Raw genomic sequence first — 17,217 nt, forward strand, 5'->3', positions numbered from 1 at the left:
GTCTTGCTCCTATATGCTTCTATAATGTCTTGTATTTATTGGGCGAATTGTGTGAAGGGAAGTTGGTGGGGGCGGTGTGGGGGGGGCCCTCTGTCTGTTTTTTTTTTTTTTTTTTTTCCCCTACAGGCTTTTATTGTGAAAGGCATGAGCCGAACTCCTGCTATGTAATTTGGCTGGCTTGACGCTGGCCCCCCCCCGCCCCCGCCCCCTCCCCTGCCGTACACCTCTACGGCATGCAAATTACGGAGCAACTCCAGTGTATCGCAGTTTGGCTAACTACAGAGCGCGCGGCGCGGCGCGAGAGGCGGACCAGGTGCGCGCGTGTGTCCTCTCTGAAGGGACTTTTGAAAGATGAAGGAGCAGCCCCCGTTGAAATCGCAAACACTTTAATTCGGGCTGCTCGGACCCGCAACTTAATCGTGATTAACCGCGGGGTTGGCGCCGCGAGGACGGCGACACTCGTCACCCCGGGACCGGCGTGAAGCCTCACCGCGAGCCCCCCCCGTCGTGCACTGGGACTAACTCTGTGTGACAGCTGCGCGAGACGCGAGGAAGACAGTGGACCCCGAGAGGACAAGCGGGGACGGACGGACGGACGGACCCCCGTGAAGTTCCCCCACCCGCGCGTCAGCCTCGCTTTTTAAGGAGCCCGGCCGACCGGAGAGAAAAGTCTTGGGGAGGCTGGCCCCCGTCTCCAGCGCGCTGGCTCCCCGCATCTCCTGATGGACTGAGTACGGCTAAGATTTGGAATAGCCTTCCCCCCCCACCCCTTTTTTTTTTTTTTTTTTTCTCCATCAGTTGTGGTCGGTAAGTCACGGAGGAGGGTCCCCCCCCCCTCGTCATATTTTCGTGCCCGCACACTTTAATGTGCTTCATTACTTTCTGTGCGGACCAAGGTGGTATGCGAGGTTTCACTCCGCTGTATTTTGAAAACAAGCTAGGCGGCAAGGACTCCAGGTGTCCGCTATGGGCAGGTCCCAACTAGCTAAACTATGTTGCTGAGCACTTTACCCTTCCGTATTTGACCTTTTGTCTCTTTTCTTTGACCTCTTCCTCTTCGGTAGCCTGCTCTCCTCGTCAAACGTACATTACGTGGACTGACCTGCGCTTAGCATAGCTGTCTGTCACCAGCCCGATGCGACGAGTAGATCAGAGTCCTGTGGGGAAAAAAAAAAAAAAAAAGTGCCTGCACTCGACAGGGAGGGGACAGAGAGGGAACCGGCGAGTCTCCCCCGCGGGGGGCTGGGGTGGCTGGGGGGGGGGGACTCCATTACCTCGAGCACACCTGGCTGTTTGCCACACGCAGCCACCGTATCCTACGGCACTGTGCGGGCGTGTGGTGGTTAAGACCGGTGTCCCTATACAGCGCCTTTTTTTTTTTTTATTACATCCCGAAAAATCCCTCAAATTGGTCCTTTTTATTGCTTTATTGGCTTTTCTGTAAAACCGTCCCCCCCGGCGCGTTAGCAGACTTCAATACCTAACGGTTCCTCTTTTTCTCTGGCATTTGGCCACAGCTAAATATAGTTGTGGCGTATGAATCCTTTTTAATTAGGTGTTAGTGGTCGCAGATGTGTTTTTGGTAGGGACAGCAATCGCGACTTCTAACAGAACTCAGCCGGTCAGTGAGGGAGGAATATGTCTGTTTTTTATCAAGAGGCATCATTTCTCGCTGCAGTTAATCTCCTTGAAACGCAGTGCTGTTCATGTGAAACATACCTTCCTGGCCATACTGTAGATCACAGCTGATTCAAGGAAATCTCTTTTTTTTTTTTTTTCCTGCAGTCAAGCTTAATTTAATCAGTTTTGGACTCTGTCTCGCAGGACTTCATTTGTTCTCCACTTGAGGGTGAGGTTACAGTCCTATTTAAGTATTTAAATTAATGAAGGAAATAAGTGTCGAATTAGCTTTAAGAGGTGAATTGCATAATTGAGTTTGGATCCCAATTATTTGCTTGGCTGAATCGATGGTTAATAATTGGATAGACTTCTAAGTTGTAAATGCTCCATACCATTTAATGTACGGCCTGCTTAAGTCTCATGTGCCTGAATGACCCGGGATTAATTATTGATTGATGTTTTTTAAAGAGGCATGAACGTATGTGGACCAGTTTAACAAATTACGCATAACACAGGATGATTCGGGGGGGGGGTATTGTATGCTGCTCTGTTGGTGTTCCAGCTTTTCCTCGATAATCTATAGTTAACAAGAGGTCTGCATGTACAGTAATTATTTCAATTTACAATGACGGGTATCGCCTCCTCTTCTGTCGGCTTTAAAGGACCACCGGTCCAATAATCATCCAACCAAAGAAAATTGTTGAAAAAAATGTACTGGTTTACTTGCGGAAATCACATGGTGCAGTGGTGGTTACATCTCTATTGAACAAATGGCAGTGAGGGTAGACACAAATGTTTCTTTGGATAGGTGGTGTTTCCAAAGGAAATTGGTCTGATCAGTGCGAGCAGTCTGCAGCTTTAACAGTATCAGCTCAGGGCTAGAACGGGGAAGGAGGCGTTGTGAAACTTTATTAAAGCACACTACTTTCAGACAGAGAAAGCCTGCAGATATATTGGAGAGCCCTTTGCTTCTCTAAGACACACAGAAAGTAGGCAGCGCTTGCCCACAGAATATTGAGTCCATCAAAAAAATAGGGCTGGAACGAGGGGCGAGGGAGCTGAACTAGCTCTCGCCTCTTGAGTGGGCGGATATCATAATTATCATTTCTCCAGGGTTGCAGTGGAGGGGCCGCGGGCACTGGCAGAATCTCTGCAGATATGTGGGTGTAGTGGTGGTGTCGACCCTGTAGGGCAAGCCACATCACTTCTAATACCGAGGGAAAAAGGGACAAGTCCCACCATAATTGGTGCCTGGGAACACTGCAGGGCGCTGCAGGGAGTCGATGGACGATCGGAGTGAGTTACGCGTAGATAAACAAGGCTGAGGACGTGTGCGCGAGGACGAAAACACACATGCGCACACATGCACGCCAAAGCGATAGAGTGCGTGGGGCTCTAATCTGTTAGCCCAAATCAAGCTGAAATGAAGTCAACCCTTAGCTGGACGCAACAAGTCTCACCATCGCGCATTCTCCATCTTACTCTCCTCCTTCTCATTCTCTCTTTCAGCCCCCAAGCACAAGCAGCCTGACTTTAAGTATTAGTGGATGCACGCAACCGTTGATTGATGACGTCCAAGTGAACAGGGAGAACAAAGGGGGGGGAAAGATGAGACTCTGTTGCTGTTATACCAGGTCGTTGGCATTTACGCTTCATGTGTTGCAATAAGGTTGTGCAAATTGGAGTAAATTAGCAGGTAGCACTCAGCACTCCCTGTGAAATGCATTCTACGCAATTGTCAAACAAAACATTCTGTATTATTAAAACTAGCTCTTGCCTGTTTGTGCTTAGTCACTCCTTGTATCGCCGTGTCTAATAGAGTGTTATCTCAAACACCTTGAAGAAAATAGCCTCTGTGATTAAAATCTCTTCTTGCTATGAACCTCTTTGTCGGGAGACATATAGGAGGTCGGAGCTTAAGGCCAGCAGATCCCTTACTGGCTTATGGTGAGTCGATAGAGTCCTCGCAGGGCTCCAGACTAAGTTTTTCCACTAGGGCCACTGGGGCTTGTTACTTAAAAATTTTAGGAGCCACAGTTCAAGTGTAGGAGCAGTACTTAAAATCATTTTCAGCACTACAGATTCATGATTTTTTTAAAAGTTGTGTTACCGATCAATGTTTTAAACTGACATTTTACAAAAACACCCATGCACACAGCAGCGTGGTTTTGAAAACAGACATTCATGACAGGTGCTGAGTCTTCTTTATCTGCCCATCTTGCCTCAATGCAGTATGAATATTGAAAAACCTGCTGTTTAGAAAGTAGCACATGAAATATGATGGGCTGTGGTCTGCGTTCTGTGGAAATGCTCAGTGAGCAGATTATTTAGGACAAAAAGCACCCTTCTGCCTTTGTTTGAAATGCAACACTCCCTTCTGTTGCATCGGTGTCACGTGTGATATGCGCACATTTCTAGACTGGTGGTACATGATGTGTTGTCTCTCAATGCATATAATCTTCAGTTTCTGTTATGCTTCTAAGCATTTTAAGGTGCCTCGCAGTAATCCATCCAAAAAACAAATGGGGAATTATGGGTGTTGGGATGGGTTTTTTTGATGCGACTTTGAAGTTTTTTTTTTTTTCTTCTAACAGGTTTTAACAGGAACTTTAGAATGATATCCAGCTTCTTTAACTGCCCGCTGTGGCATTCCTGCTTAATTGGTCTTGAAAGGTCTTGTTCAGTAGGACGGTGCAGGTCAGCTCAAGTACCTTGTTTAGTCATCACTCACTCAATTAACCCAGCCATAGTAGCTGATCTAAAAAAGGAAATGTAGGGGCACAAAAACAAGATACCTTGAACTACATCTACATTAAAGTTGCTGTCTTCAGTGTCTCGACAAGACTTTTATGTAAAAATATACCTTTTTTTTTTATCAGCCTAAATCCCAAACTGGGACGGCAGTACTAAAAAAGCATCACCCCTCAGTATACCAGGCTCCCCAGGTTTGTCCTGAGACTCACAATTCAGATGAAAACTGTCTCCTTAAGCTTTACAATGTGGATTTTACTCATATGGTCATTTCTTTTTGTTTTTAATGACCATCATGCAAGTTTTTTTATCACTAACTCCTTGTGTTTTCGCAGAACATAAGCAAATATCCTATTATATACAAATAAAAAAGTATACAGTATACAGCATACAGACTTGACATCTATCAGTCTTGCCATGTTCTAACCAGCTTTTCCTGTTGAGGGCCATAGAGTGGAGCTGTGCTCCAGTTCTCTGCGAATGGTTTCTACCCATCAAGCCAGAAGGCCCTTCTGTCTGTCTGTCTGTTGGTGTACTTTTTTTAAGTCTGCTCTGTCTGATACTGCCACTTCCAAAGAGTCATGTTATTTCCGTCGGTCGTGGACTGGATTTCTCTCACAGCAACTTTCATCAGTCTGCTAGAGGGGGTCAGATGGTTGGAGTTTTACCTCAAACGGGTTTGCATCATAAAGCAACTTATACTGATCCCAGTATGACACAGGGATGAATTACGATGTCTTAAGTGAATAAATAGGGGAGAGGGCAGAGCCCAGAAAGAATCAGAATGGGGGCAAACGTGATCCAACCAGTGATTTTCTGTCAGAGGTAAAAGTTGCTGGTGCACATTTTCCAAACAATAAGACAGAGTCCATAAGTTTGCTAATCTTCTGTCCTGGTATTAGTTTTTTGTTTTCAAAGCAATAGCTGAGGGAACTTTGGATATGTTTTTACTTGGCTATCTGAAAGCTAATCCACGGGGGTTTAAGCCAGGGCACTAGGGGTTTGGTTATTAATACATATATATTTCTTTCTTCTTCGCATGGACATGCATGGTCTCAACATACTCGTATCAACTCAGTTAAAAATGTGTGTGGCTGTTTGTCAAAATGTGCAGGATCACGTAGGGCAGTAGTAGTCTAGACAATGCCACTGTAACTGTCAGTGAAATATGAAAAAATATGATGCAATCACATTCGTCATGCACAGTTTTTCAAATATATATTTTGTAGAGGGCTTCTTGACTAAATGAATACAGTTCAGCTGTTAGCAATGACTACATCCATCAGCAGACATGATCGTAAAAACAGCTTATGGATTCATATTTGTTTGTCCAATTAGTAAGTTTAAAACAGTTATGCATCCGCCAATTAAAGATGCTGCACATACAAGAATTACATACATGGCACTATAATCTGTCGTGAAACAGATTATACTTAAGTCTTACAGTGTGTATGAGTGTAATTTCATGCACAGAATCATACATGTCAGTATGTATTTTGTATATGTGATCATAGTATTTATATTTAACGGTAGACTCGTGTACGTTTGGTTTTACTGACACAGGAATTAACAATCTTTTAGATGGCCAAAATTAATTCATGTGAAAGACCATTTACTAGTTTATGGTCTTAGATTTTTATTGAGCATTCATGTCAAATTGGTTTATAGGCTAGCTTTAAAAATAAAATGAAGGAAGTTCATTCAAGGGCACACCCTCCTTCACGCAATGTTAACAAAATTACATGACATTTTTTGGGGACAACATTAACCGTGGTGTGTTTTGCCTCTTAGTCCTGTTGTACCGACACTACAGTATGTTCTAGGTGATGTCCTTTATATTGTTTATGTTAAGTAAGCAGGTCTGTCTACCTATAATGTGTGGCTCCTTTGAGTCTGAACCTTGTATATCGGAGAGCAGATCTACACCTATTTATGGAGTGAATCATAAGACTGTCATTACTACTACCCTGTGGCCTTTTTACTGAGGCCGGGTACTCCTTTTAAATGAGCAGTTCAAACAGCTGTGAACAGATAAATACTGAGAAGACTTAGGATGATTATGTAGGACATCCTAACTTAAGGCGGAATGTGAAATGCTTGCTGAATATTTCCAGGCAGCTAATTAACCCAACTTTACAGAATTGATTATTATTACCAAAATGTGCAACGATCATGAGCATATGTGTTGTAGAAATTTGTTTGATTGTGATGTGCCAGACTTTCCAGATACAGCTACCTCTGTATTGAGTATTATGAATGAATTTATCTACAATTTACCAGTCTTGCTGGGCACTGGTGAGTCACTCCTGAACAGAATATGTCAGTTTTCAAAGGGGACAATGATGTAGACTGGAAATTATACATCTGTTTGGTGCAGATGTCTTTCCTTACCAAACGCACCTTGATGCCACTATACACTGGTGTAATCTGCCTGCTCATTTCTGGAGAACTAATTACTGCACATTAGTTAAACAGACCATTTGAAATGCAAGCCTGATAAATCACGCTTGCCAGGGGAGCCGAGCCACCCCCTCCCTCCACACACAGTGCTTCTATTATTAGTTCTATCATGCATATGTTCTCTATCAGAAATTAAGGCCCACCAGCAGAGAACAGTAAGTGAGGAGGCTTTGCAGTACACAAGGTAGGGAGAGTGAAATTTTTGTACTCGTGTCAGTTTATGTTTACACAGACGTATAAGGTTTCCATCTGTAAAGCAGTTCGGTATATCGGGCCTTACTGCTACGCCTTCCATTATGATCAGCTGCCAGCTGTTGGAACTGCTGCATGACATGGGAGAGGACACAGCTGATCTGGCTTTTTAACAGCGCACTGATGATGTTTCTAAAGATGCAACCCTTGTAACAGCCAGCAGAGCATGGGACATGATGCTTGCTCCCCCGATCACTAAGGGTGTGCTCTTACAACACTGCCGAAAGGATCTTTTTTTCTGCATGGTAGAGCAGTTGATGGAGGAACTATGGGTTGCTACAGCCTAACTTCTATCTAGGTTGAGAATGTGGGGTTTATCTAATAGTTAAAGGCACACAAGTTTGGTCCAGTCCTACTTGATGTTGTACTGAGCTCTCCTTGACCTGCACAGGGTGCTCAATATGTATTGATATTGTGGATATCTCAAAGGAAAGGAGATGAATAAATATAGGCCGCTCAGGGACCTGGGAAAGTATGCGCCATTCTCGGCACTTTTTTCCTCTGACACTAAAGCGGTATACCATGAGCTGGAAGACTGCCACTGCAGAAAGAGCACACAGTCCTGGTACCTAGACTGAGGCATAATTTGGCATAAACTGAGAGTGTTTCCAACACAAGTTTCACTAATGAGTCTAAGAATAATATTCAGTCTGAGAACTATTTATACCTACTTTCAGCTTCATTGTGTTTGATCCTTGTTATGGAGTACAAATTACATCTATATTTTAGTATTCAGACATGTGACATGTAAATGATACATTAGTTAATGAATCCCTATTTATATGATTCTGACAGGGAGCCTCAGCTTTCAGCAAATTAAAATTTACTCCTTCAACCTCAAGTATCAAAATCCATAAATCACTATGAAGGCAGATAGCTGAGCAATTAGGAGGACGAAGGTCATAAAATGCTAAGAACTAAGGTAACTGTAAAGCTTTTTAAAACAAGATGAAAACCGAGAAAATTCACAAGTATGCAAAATATATCCACATGACATGCTTAAAAAACAAATATGGAGTGACTTTTAACGGTCTTGACGGAGTTGGGAGAATGGCTCTATCTGTCGGGTGCAACTAGGGATAACAAGCCCTTCATACTTGTACATCAAGTTGCCTCACTACAGAAAAAGGAATTAGGCTTCTGCCTTATGGGCTATTCGTCGTTCCAGTATGCTTTACTTACTTTGACAGTGATGAGGACAGAACATGACTATAGCATTGTTCTTATTATCTAAAAATAATGTCTTAAACTGTCAACTGCAAAGTGTGCACGCTGCTCTGTACAGTTCAAATCCAGGTTTATGGTGTGTTGTCACATACTGTATCTGTATTATGTATGTCACTTAACTGCAACTATGACAAATGTATAGAGGATAAAAATAAGTGGTGCTGCAGTGCTCTGGCCATTTAGTGCATGAAGCGTGCAGAATCAATGGAAAGCAAGGGCACATGTGCTTTGTACTTTTCAGTAAAGATTACATGCTCAGTGCAACCCCTGGCTTTCCAAACGTATAGTGAATGCCATTGTCTTCCAGACGTTTGTCAAAGTCAGAATCTGTCCGTTATTACTGAAACCAGGGTGGACTGGAAAGGAAAATTTGCAAGAACCAAGATGATGCTGTATGTTATGTTTAGTGAGTAATTGCCGTGTTGCATGCTGTGAGTTTATCAGCAAAGGTCTGGCAGCATATCTAGCTCCATTGCTCATTCACACTACATAGACCAGTCATGACGGTAAATCTGATGTCTCAAGCCTAATTATGCTTGGTGGTGGTGCACTGGCAGACAACCAAGAAGAAAATGAAATGAAATAAATTGGAAAATAGTATTATAGGCATGTGAGGTGAGTTTAGTCATGGAGTATGGTGCAGCATAATGGAGCTAGCCTGGCAAACCCTACTTCCTGTCTGTATGGTGGCTGCCCTATTGAAGTGTCCATGAGCAAAACACTGATTTGTTAACGGTTGCAGGACTCTTCTGTCTTGTAGCTGAATGTGACGTCTGACTGTATTGTGATTGCCTGCATTTTAGACCAACAAATTCTAAAAATTGAACTTGAACACATCATTGTGAGTGATGTGCAGGCTTGTTTCTCTCTGTTTCATGTGACGTTCTATTTCCGCTTCTATTGGCTGTTACTGTCAGTGCGATCTTCTTAGCATTGAGTAAGAAGAGTATATTGTGTGCATTGATTATCAGTGAATATAATTAAATTTGATCAATATAGAAAGACAGCAGTATCTCAGAGCGCTGTTCTGCACTGTTGGAGAAGTATCTGTGTGACATATGAACATGTGAATTCATGAATTATCTGTGTGAGAGTGCTTGGTAGAATCATACAGAAGAAGCCGTCGTCACTGTGACATGATATTATATTCATGAGGGGGCGCTGGAGTCACGATTGGGTGTTCCATGATATTATGGAGCACTTCACTGCACAGGAACATTACAATACATACAGTAACTGGTCCAAATAAAGTGTGAGCAGCTATTTATGGATCTGTTAGAGGCTAAAGCCTATTGTGTATGTTACAGTGCCAGCAGAAGGGCTCAATGTGTGATAAATATTCAGTCAACAGAATGTTCTCCACTTTCTGTCTTTTCCTCCTCAGCTCTGTACAAGGTTTTTTTTCTTTTTCTTTATTTTTTCTGACTCGTCTTGTTTGATGTTGGACAGTGAGTTGGCTTCAATCACATGCATGATGGGACATCTCATAGGGCTTCAGTAGATCTCTAATTGAATTGTCTGAACATCAAGAGATGCACACTTGAATCTGGAAAGGAGAGTGCAGCAGAAGACTGGCACCGGAAGAGTATTTCATCTCCCGCGCTGGTCACCCTGAGTTCCACGGAACATTGATTGGCTGAAAAATTAATCAGTTAGACAAGACTTATTGAAATACAGAAGAAAGAGTGCGTGAGGCTAATGCCTTTCCATATCTGCCCTAAGCAGTGTGTTATGATGCAGTATGCAATAACATCCGTTAATAGTCATTGTTTAATTTTGAATTTGTCTTACGAGCCATCAGAATCACAGAGGTGAGTGCCTTGGGTGCCATGACCATCACTAGACTCCTGTACAAGCAAATGCAGATAAATAATGAAAAGGAAATGGCCAAAGATATTTTTGGCACCAGCTTTATTCTTGGCACTGAATGTTATCACTGTCTAAACAATACATATTTAATAGGTTTGACAAATTATATTTTTTGTGTTTCATTATATTTCACCACCTTATCTTCCATTGATAAACATGGGTAATTGGAGCTGAAAGACAATTATAGCTCCCTATTTTCTGCCTATTATTGGTTCAAGATGGTCATTTCTTAGCTGCTGTGATGTCTGGGAGGTTTTACAAATGTGGGAGATTCCAATCCTATAAGGTTTGGTGAAGTGTAACACATTTTTATTATCTTTTCATGCATTTTAGATTAGCATAATCTGTCTATATGTCTCATATTTCTAAAAACAATGTAAGCAACATAATAGCGGGTATAATCAGCCTTTTATTTCCAGATCTGTATCTTTTGTGAAATGCGTATAAATATTACATCGGAGGCCTTGGCGAGGTAAACTGCTATCATATCTCTTGAAGCGTTTTTCAAGACTGTAAAATGAAAGTCCTTAGATGTATGTGTAGAGGATGTGGTAGATTAAGACAAATGTTTCCTTCCTAAAATGCAAAATATCTGTAGGTCATACTTTAGGAGTTACCTGAAGATCAACTTTAGAAATACCTTTTACACTAGTATTTTATTGTACACAATTACTGGTTTTATTATTGAGTTATACTGAGCTGCTCTTTTGAAAGATTTATCAATGATGTGTCTCCCTATTGTTGTTCTACTGCTGTGCAAGCTGTCTCAGAGCACTGGCTGTCCCTGGAGTTGAGGACATGGCAACTAATTATTCTGGTGAATTCTGTCACGTGTTTTGGTGATTCCCTGTAGGATTTAATTTGTGAACTACTATTTAAATCTATCGGTAGATCGTCAGTGATGCTATTTATAATGATTTATTTGCTCATTTTCACACGGTAAGATATTGTCTTTACATTAATTTTAGTCTGTAATATTTCAGTGTTTCTGAGGTCTGTGGAGTTAGGAGTATGAGCCCTAGATCTGTTGCGGGTGGAAAGTTCAGAGTGACCTTGGGGTATATGCGGGAATACATCAAACATGTTGGAGATAGTGTTGACTTGGTTTTCATCAATGATTTTGACTCTACTCAAAAGTACAAAACTGAATTGAGACACAGTGAATGAGGCAAAACTGTGAAAGAGAAAGAAAAGGCAAAGTGAAGTTATAATGTAAGAGAATTCTTCAAATTCAGTTTTTTTCTCTGGAGGTGCTGAGAGGATTGGTCATCTCCTTTGCTGTGTTTGGGGCTAGCCAGTATTTATTCTGAATTTACTACAGTAATCGGATATATCTTTAACATTAAATATTAGTATTGGGATAGGATTACATTCGGTTAAGTTTTCCAGATACTAATCAGTTTTGTTAACAAGAACAACTCAGTCTTCCTGCCATCCTTCCATATCTTATCTCTTTGAAGAACTCTGTTATTTAAGGGTGGATATCTAGTTATCCTCGATCATGGGAAGAGACGTCTTCTCATGACTTCTCCACCAGTCCCCTGAGAGTGATGTAGCCTTTGATCCTTGTGATTTTAATCAAATTAATGTAATGGATTTAGATGTGGTGCTGAGGGCTCTCGTCATTAAAATCACATTTCAGTGTTTTCCTTGTCTTTCAGCATAAATCCTGCTTACAATGAATTTTGAATTCTCTTCATGGGAGCTTTGGTCCAGGGCTTGGAGAACAGTTCAGTAACAAGCAGAATGACAGTATAAGAAATATGATTGATGAATATAGGCTAGGTTTGTGATCAGTTCACTTTCAGTCCAGTTGAGTGAAAGTTAATTGGTTGAACAATAAAGACACCGCCATTCATTTTCAGTCCTTTGTGTAGAATGCCTCTTATAAATGTAGCTGTGACAGGGACTGGAAATGGACTGAACTGACTGTATGACTCACACTGAGTAAGTCTTTGTTCAGATAAGTCTGCATGGAAAGGGCATAAAATCAGTCAAATGAGAAAGTCATTTTTTAAAATGTACTATTATCCCAGTGTGAGTCATTGGAAAGAGATGCTGTCTTACTGTCATTGCTCAGCCTGTTTGAAATGCATTTACTCATTGGTCAAATGTAATGTCCGGGTAGATACTGTGGATTCTGATGCCTGTTTTATATGGATTATTAGGATTCCCATTAGCAGCTAGACTTGGTTTAATTGCCATTCTCCAAGTTCCCACACAGGACACAGTGTTTCTAAGCAGTATAAAGGCCACTCAGAAAGAACACATAAAAAGGATAACTTTATGAAGATGCATTTAAAACTCAGTATTGTTTTTACAGAATTGAAGGAGTGTAAAATAGTAGGCATGTGAACATGGTTTGCCTTTTCCTGTTATATATTTTTCATGCAGTTTCACTATATAAAGACAATTCTACATTACACAAATGCTTTCATCAAAGATGAGAGTGACTTCCCTTCATGCATATGATGCACCCATGAATGTCATTTTACGCTATTACACTTTTACACATACAACAACCAAGGTTCAAGTATTGTAACACATGAAACTTGTATGATATTTGAATCACTGGGATTTAATATCATTCAGTCTCAGACATCTATCTCAGACACCGAAATAGAACAATTATTCAGAACTATACATGTAATTTGTGTCAATTTGCATGAATTTTACAATAATGTACACTTAATCTTCCTTTTTTTTCTCCTCTCCTCCCTTCTGCCCATGCTTCTATCCTTTTTTCACAGATATCTCGGACCGAAATGATGCCCTGTATCATTTTCATCGCCTTGTTTGTCACTGCAGCCCGATCCCAAGATGTTCATCCCTCACAGGCATCATCCTCTATTACTGAGTCTTGTGACTCCTTGTGCTCCTGCGAGGGGAAAGATGGCATCCTTCATCTTAACTGTGAGCAGAGAAACATCAGCAAAATCTCCCAAATCAAAGTCCCATCAGGTGTGCCCTTCCACCTGAACCTTTACAAAAATGACTTAGTTGAGCTCCGCGCAGAGGAAATGGAAGGGCTTAAGAATGCCCTTTCGCTGCACCTTGGGGGTAATAGCATACAAGAGCTGGAACCGGGGGTCTTTAGCACTCTCGGTTCACTGAAAAAACTCCACATAAATAGCAATTTCCTCGTCACTCTAAAAGAGGACACTTTTCAAGGCCTGGTGAATTTGGAGTTTCTCCAAGCTGACACAAATTTCATTCGGGTCATCGAGCCAGGGGCCTTCAATAAACTGATCCGCCTCAAGGTCCTCATTCTGAATGATAATTCCATCGAGTTTTTACCCAGCAACATTTTCCGGTTTGTGCCCCTCACACACCTGGACTTACGTGGAAACAAGCTCCAGACACTGCCTTATGTGGGGTTTTTGGAGCACATCGGACGGATAATGGAACTTCTCCTGGAGGACAATGACTGGGTCTGTGACTGTGATATTTTACATTTAAAAATCTGGATGGAGAACATGAGGGCACAGTCAGCAATTGGGGATGTAGTCTGTAGCACACCGCATCACCTTAAGGGAACCATTCTGGCTAAAGTGAAGCGGGATGTTCTGTGCCCGTCCCATGCAGATATTAACCTGGAAGAGCCATCAAAGTCGCTGGATATGGTTGTTACTCCATCATCCAAAGTGTCTCAGATTCCAAAATTGATGAATGCCAAAGATGATGCCAAGGTACCGACACCCTCTCACTTTCCCAGCAGTCCTTGTGTGGTACACTGTTCCTGTCACAGTCACCCTGTGGCTGGGTTTTTGATGCATTGTCAGGACAGAGGAATTCAAAAGGTGTCAGATATCGGAATACTTCAGCAAAGCCCCACTAAACTGGTCATGACAGGAAATATGATTCAGAAACTCTTGAAATATGATTTTGTCACATACGATAGTTTAGAATTGCTCAACTTGGCGAACAACAGAATTGATTACATTGATAATGAAACTTTTCTCAGCCTGAGCAGTTTGAAAAAACTGTATTTGAATGGTAATAGAATTGAAAACCTGTTCTCCACAATGTTTGTGGGGCTCCACAACCTTGAATACCTGTATCTGGAATACAACCTTATCAAAGAGATTGCTCCAGGCACATTTAATCCCTTGCCAAACCTGAAGCTGTTGTCATTAAATAACAACCTGCTCAGCTCTCTTCCAGCACAGATATTTCGAAATGTGCCCCTCACCAAATTAAACCTGAGGAAAAATCAACTTATGCACCTGCCGGTGAGCAACGTGCTTGATCAACTGAACTCACTAGAGCAGATTTATTTAGAGGACAACCCCTGGGACTGCAGCTGTGACTTGCTCAGCCTCAGACAATGGGTGGAAAAACTCAGAAAGGACACTGTGGTGGGCTCCATTCTGTGTCACACCCCAAAGAACCTGATGCAGGCTGAGCTAAGAAGTCTTCGTCATGAGATGCTATGCCCCGGTTTAGGGACTTACTACCCTATGTCCCCAGGTGGGGAGGAGAGTGTGACAGCTACACTGGGGCCTGACAGCGGTGGCAAGGGTTTGTTCAGCCCACTCACAGACACTGTCCCACTCTCTGTGCTCATCTTAAGCCTGCTTATTTTTGTCCTCATGATTATATTCTGCTCAGCAGGGCTGGTGGTGTTTGTAGTACACCGCCGGCGGAGAAGGGCAAAGAAAAAAGCAGCGGAGGAGCAGCCCCGAGAAAACACCAACAGTAGTCCCATCCACTTACATTACAGCATGTACGGGCAAAAAACCACACACCACACTCTGACCCAAAGAACAGGGTCTGCCACCCTGTATGAAGAGAGATCGCATAGTCCTATCGTCCAGATCTGTCGCAACCCCACCTACTGCTCCCAGCATAAGGAACACGACACAGATTTGGATTATAGCCTCGATGAGCCCAGCACCAAGCACCACGTCTGCCGGAGTATCATGGAGAAGGAGAACACTTCTCCTCTCACAGGAAACCCCAGCTCAAAGTTCAGGCCCATGACTGGAGAGTGCCCTGCAGAGTTCGTCACTCTCGGGAATCCCAACTCCTTGTACAGGAACATTCTGGAGAGGGAGAAGGAGCTGCAGCAGCTGGGAATAACAGAGTACCTTCGGAAAAACATGCCCCAGCTTCAGTCTGCTGTAGACAGGCAGGTACCAGGGCATCAGGAAGAGTTAAAGCTAATGGAGACAATTATGTACTCAAGACCACGCAAGGTCATGCTTGAGCAAACTAAGAATGAGTATTTTGAACTGAAGGCTAACCTGCATACTGAACCGGACTACTTGGAGGTTCTGGAGCATCAAACTGCATTTAACTGAGCTTGAGCAGAAAAAAAAAAAAATATGTATTATGTTTTGAACCAAGTGCCTTGTCCTGTTTGCCCTCCTGTACGTTCCACAGTGTGAAATATGTATCATGGGCACATCACTTTAAGTTCAACTGTAGCACAGAATGTAACTGATTTATTCTTTGTTACCTTTTATCTGTTGACCGCCATGTTATGTAGCTGGTAAAAGGTGTCAAATTTTTTGGGCCAAATCTTACTTAAAGAAGCTATCGCTGTCTGTCGAGCAGGCCTGGGTTGAAACCGTTTTTGGAATCCACTCAATCAGCCTTTTGTAATTGATTAACTTTCCATGGCGTTACTACAGCCAAATGAATTGATCCACGCAGTGTACAACCCCCCCCCCCCCTCACATCTGACATCCAGACAGGATAAAGCAGATGTTTGGTAAGAAGTGAGTGAATTTCAATCACTGCTTGACCCAGAATTGCTGTTTAATCAGTCTGTCCTGACTCTGGCTATGACCTGATTACACCCTCTGTCAACATAAAGCCAGCTGGAATGCTGTTAACCAGAATGCTCATTGTGCCGTAGAGTGTACATTGGAAAACAGCGATAGGAGTTTGGTTCCACTGCTCTTCTCCTGTGAGTTCTTTGAATCAACCCATTACACTGCACATTTGCAGTCATGGGATCCTTATTTATTTTTATATAAGCTGGTGATGTTCATAGAAATGATTTTTTTTTTTTCTCAATCAGTAAATAGAGCACTTAAAGTACAGTATATAACTCACAACTGTAATCGTGTAAAAATGCATTGCACTGATCAAATGCCATAAGATGGTGCATGACAATCAGAGTCCTGCTGAAACTTTTAATTTTTTTTATTTCTTTTTTTTTTTTTTATTTCTGCCAGAAAAAATGAGCCACAAATGTGTATGATCTTTCAGTGTGTGCTTATGTGTGAGGGGTAGAAAGAGAGAGAGATTGTTTTTCATGTTACTATTTTATGTCTGACAATACTCACACAGCATTCAGGAGCATCGCTCCTTCCTCTCTGCTGACATCGGCTGATCTGGAACTGTTTTTGAACTGACTACAGACGGGGCACATTAATCTATTAGCACACGAATGGTTACTGGAGGGCAACGTTGCCCAAAATCGTGCAACCTGCCAACTGACTTCAGCCAACTTTTCTCTGTTTCTCAGCTCATATTGAAAGCGGTGGACTGCTGGCGACTGACATTTTGCAATGTGGACATTGTCACTGTTCAGGATTTAAACTCTCCATTTATACACTCCATTCATGCTCTTGGAAGCTCATTCAACTTTGAAACGGTACATGTAAGCACACACTCTGTAGCTTTTCTACTTAACTAGATTTAATTATTTATTCTGTATATTTTGTATATACTTATGTTCCATTATATCTGGTTATTGTGTGCCTTCAGTGCTGTACAGAATATAAACAGAAGTTGTAAGTGATAAACAGGAAATAAAGAATTGCAATATTACATAAAGTTGGAAATTAATTTATGAATAACGCTAATTCCAGAATGTAGCTTCAAGAATTTGGACCTACTGTTTCTCTGTGGTGCACAGTCTGTCTCCTAATGACATATCAGCCTCCCTGACTGACATACGCAGTGCATCTGTATATGTGCATTCATGTAGACACCATTTGGCTGTTTTCCTGCTTTGTATATCATTTAGCACCCCCCCACCCACCCCCACCACCTTGGCTCAAACCTAGTCCATAATCACACAAC

The 17,217-nt window shown here is 42.1% G+C and overlaps 1 protein-coding gene across 2 annotated transcripts; it reads left to right on the plus strand.

Annotated features, from left to right (window-relative positions):
* The first annotated feature begins 282 nt into the window (after positions 1 to 282).
* slitrk6 (SLIT and NTRK-like family, member 6) lies at positions 283 to 16,938 on the plus strand. 2 transcript variants are annotated; one of them, XM_040142557.1, is made up of 2 exons: positions 283 to 731; positions 12,930 to 16,938. In XM_040142557.1, the coding sequence occupies exon 2, from the start codon at positions 12,945 to 12,947 to the stop codon at positions 15,480 to 15,482; it is 2,538 nt and encodes an 845-aa protein (XP_039998491.1). In that variant the 5' UTR covers positions 283 to 731; positions 12,930 to 12,944; the 3' UTR covers positions 15,483 to 16,938. The 2 variants fall into 2 exon arrangements, with proteins under 2 accessions (XP_039998491.1, XP_039998492.1); XM_040142558.1 differs by lacking the exon at positions 283 to 731 and adding an exon at positions 1,674 to 1,849.
* Positions 16,939 to 17,217: the final 279 nt, after the last annotated feature.

The sequence above is a fragment of the Xiphias gladius genome, chromosome 13 (assembly GCF_016859285.1).
Source record: "Xiphias gladius isolate SHS-SW01 ecotype Sanya breed wild chromosome 13, ASM1685928v1, whole genome shotgun sequence".
Classification (NCBI taxonomy): domain Eukaryota; kingdom Metazoa; phylum Chordata; class Actinopteri; order Istiophoriformes; family Xiphiidae; genus Xiphias; species Xiphias gladius.

Coding starts and splice junctions, on each gene's coding strand:
- slitrk6 (XM_040142557.1), top strand. CDS start 12,945: ATGATGCCCTGTATCATTTTCATCGCCTTGTTTGTCACTGCAGCCCGA.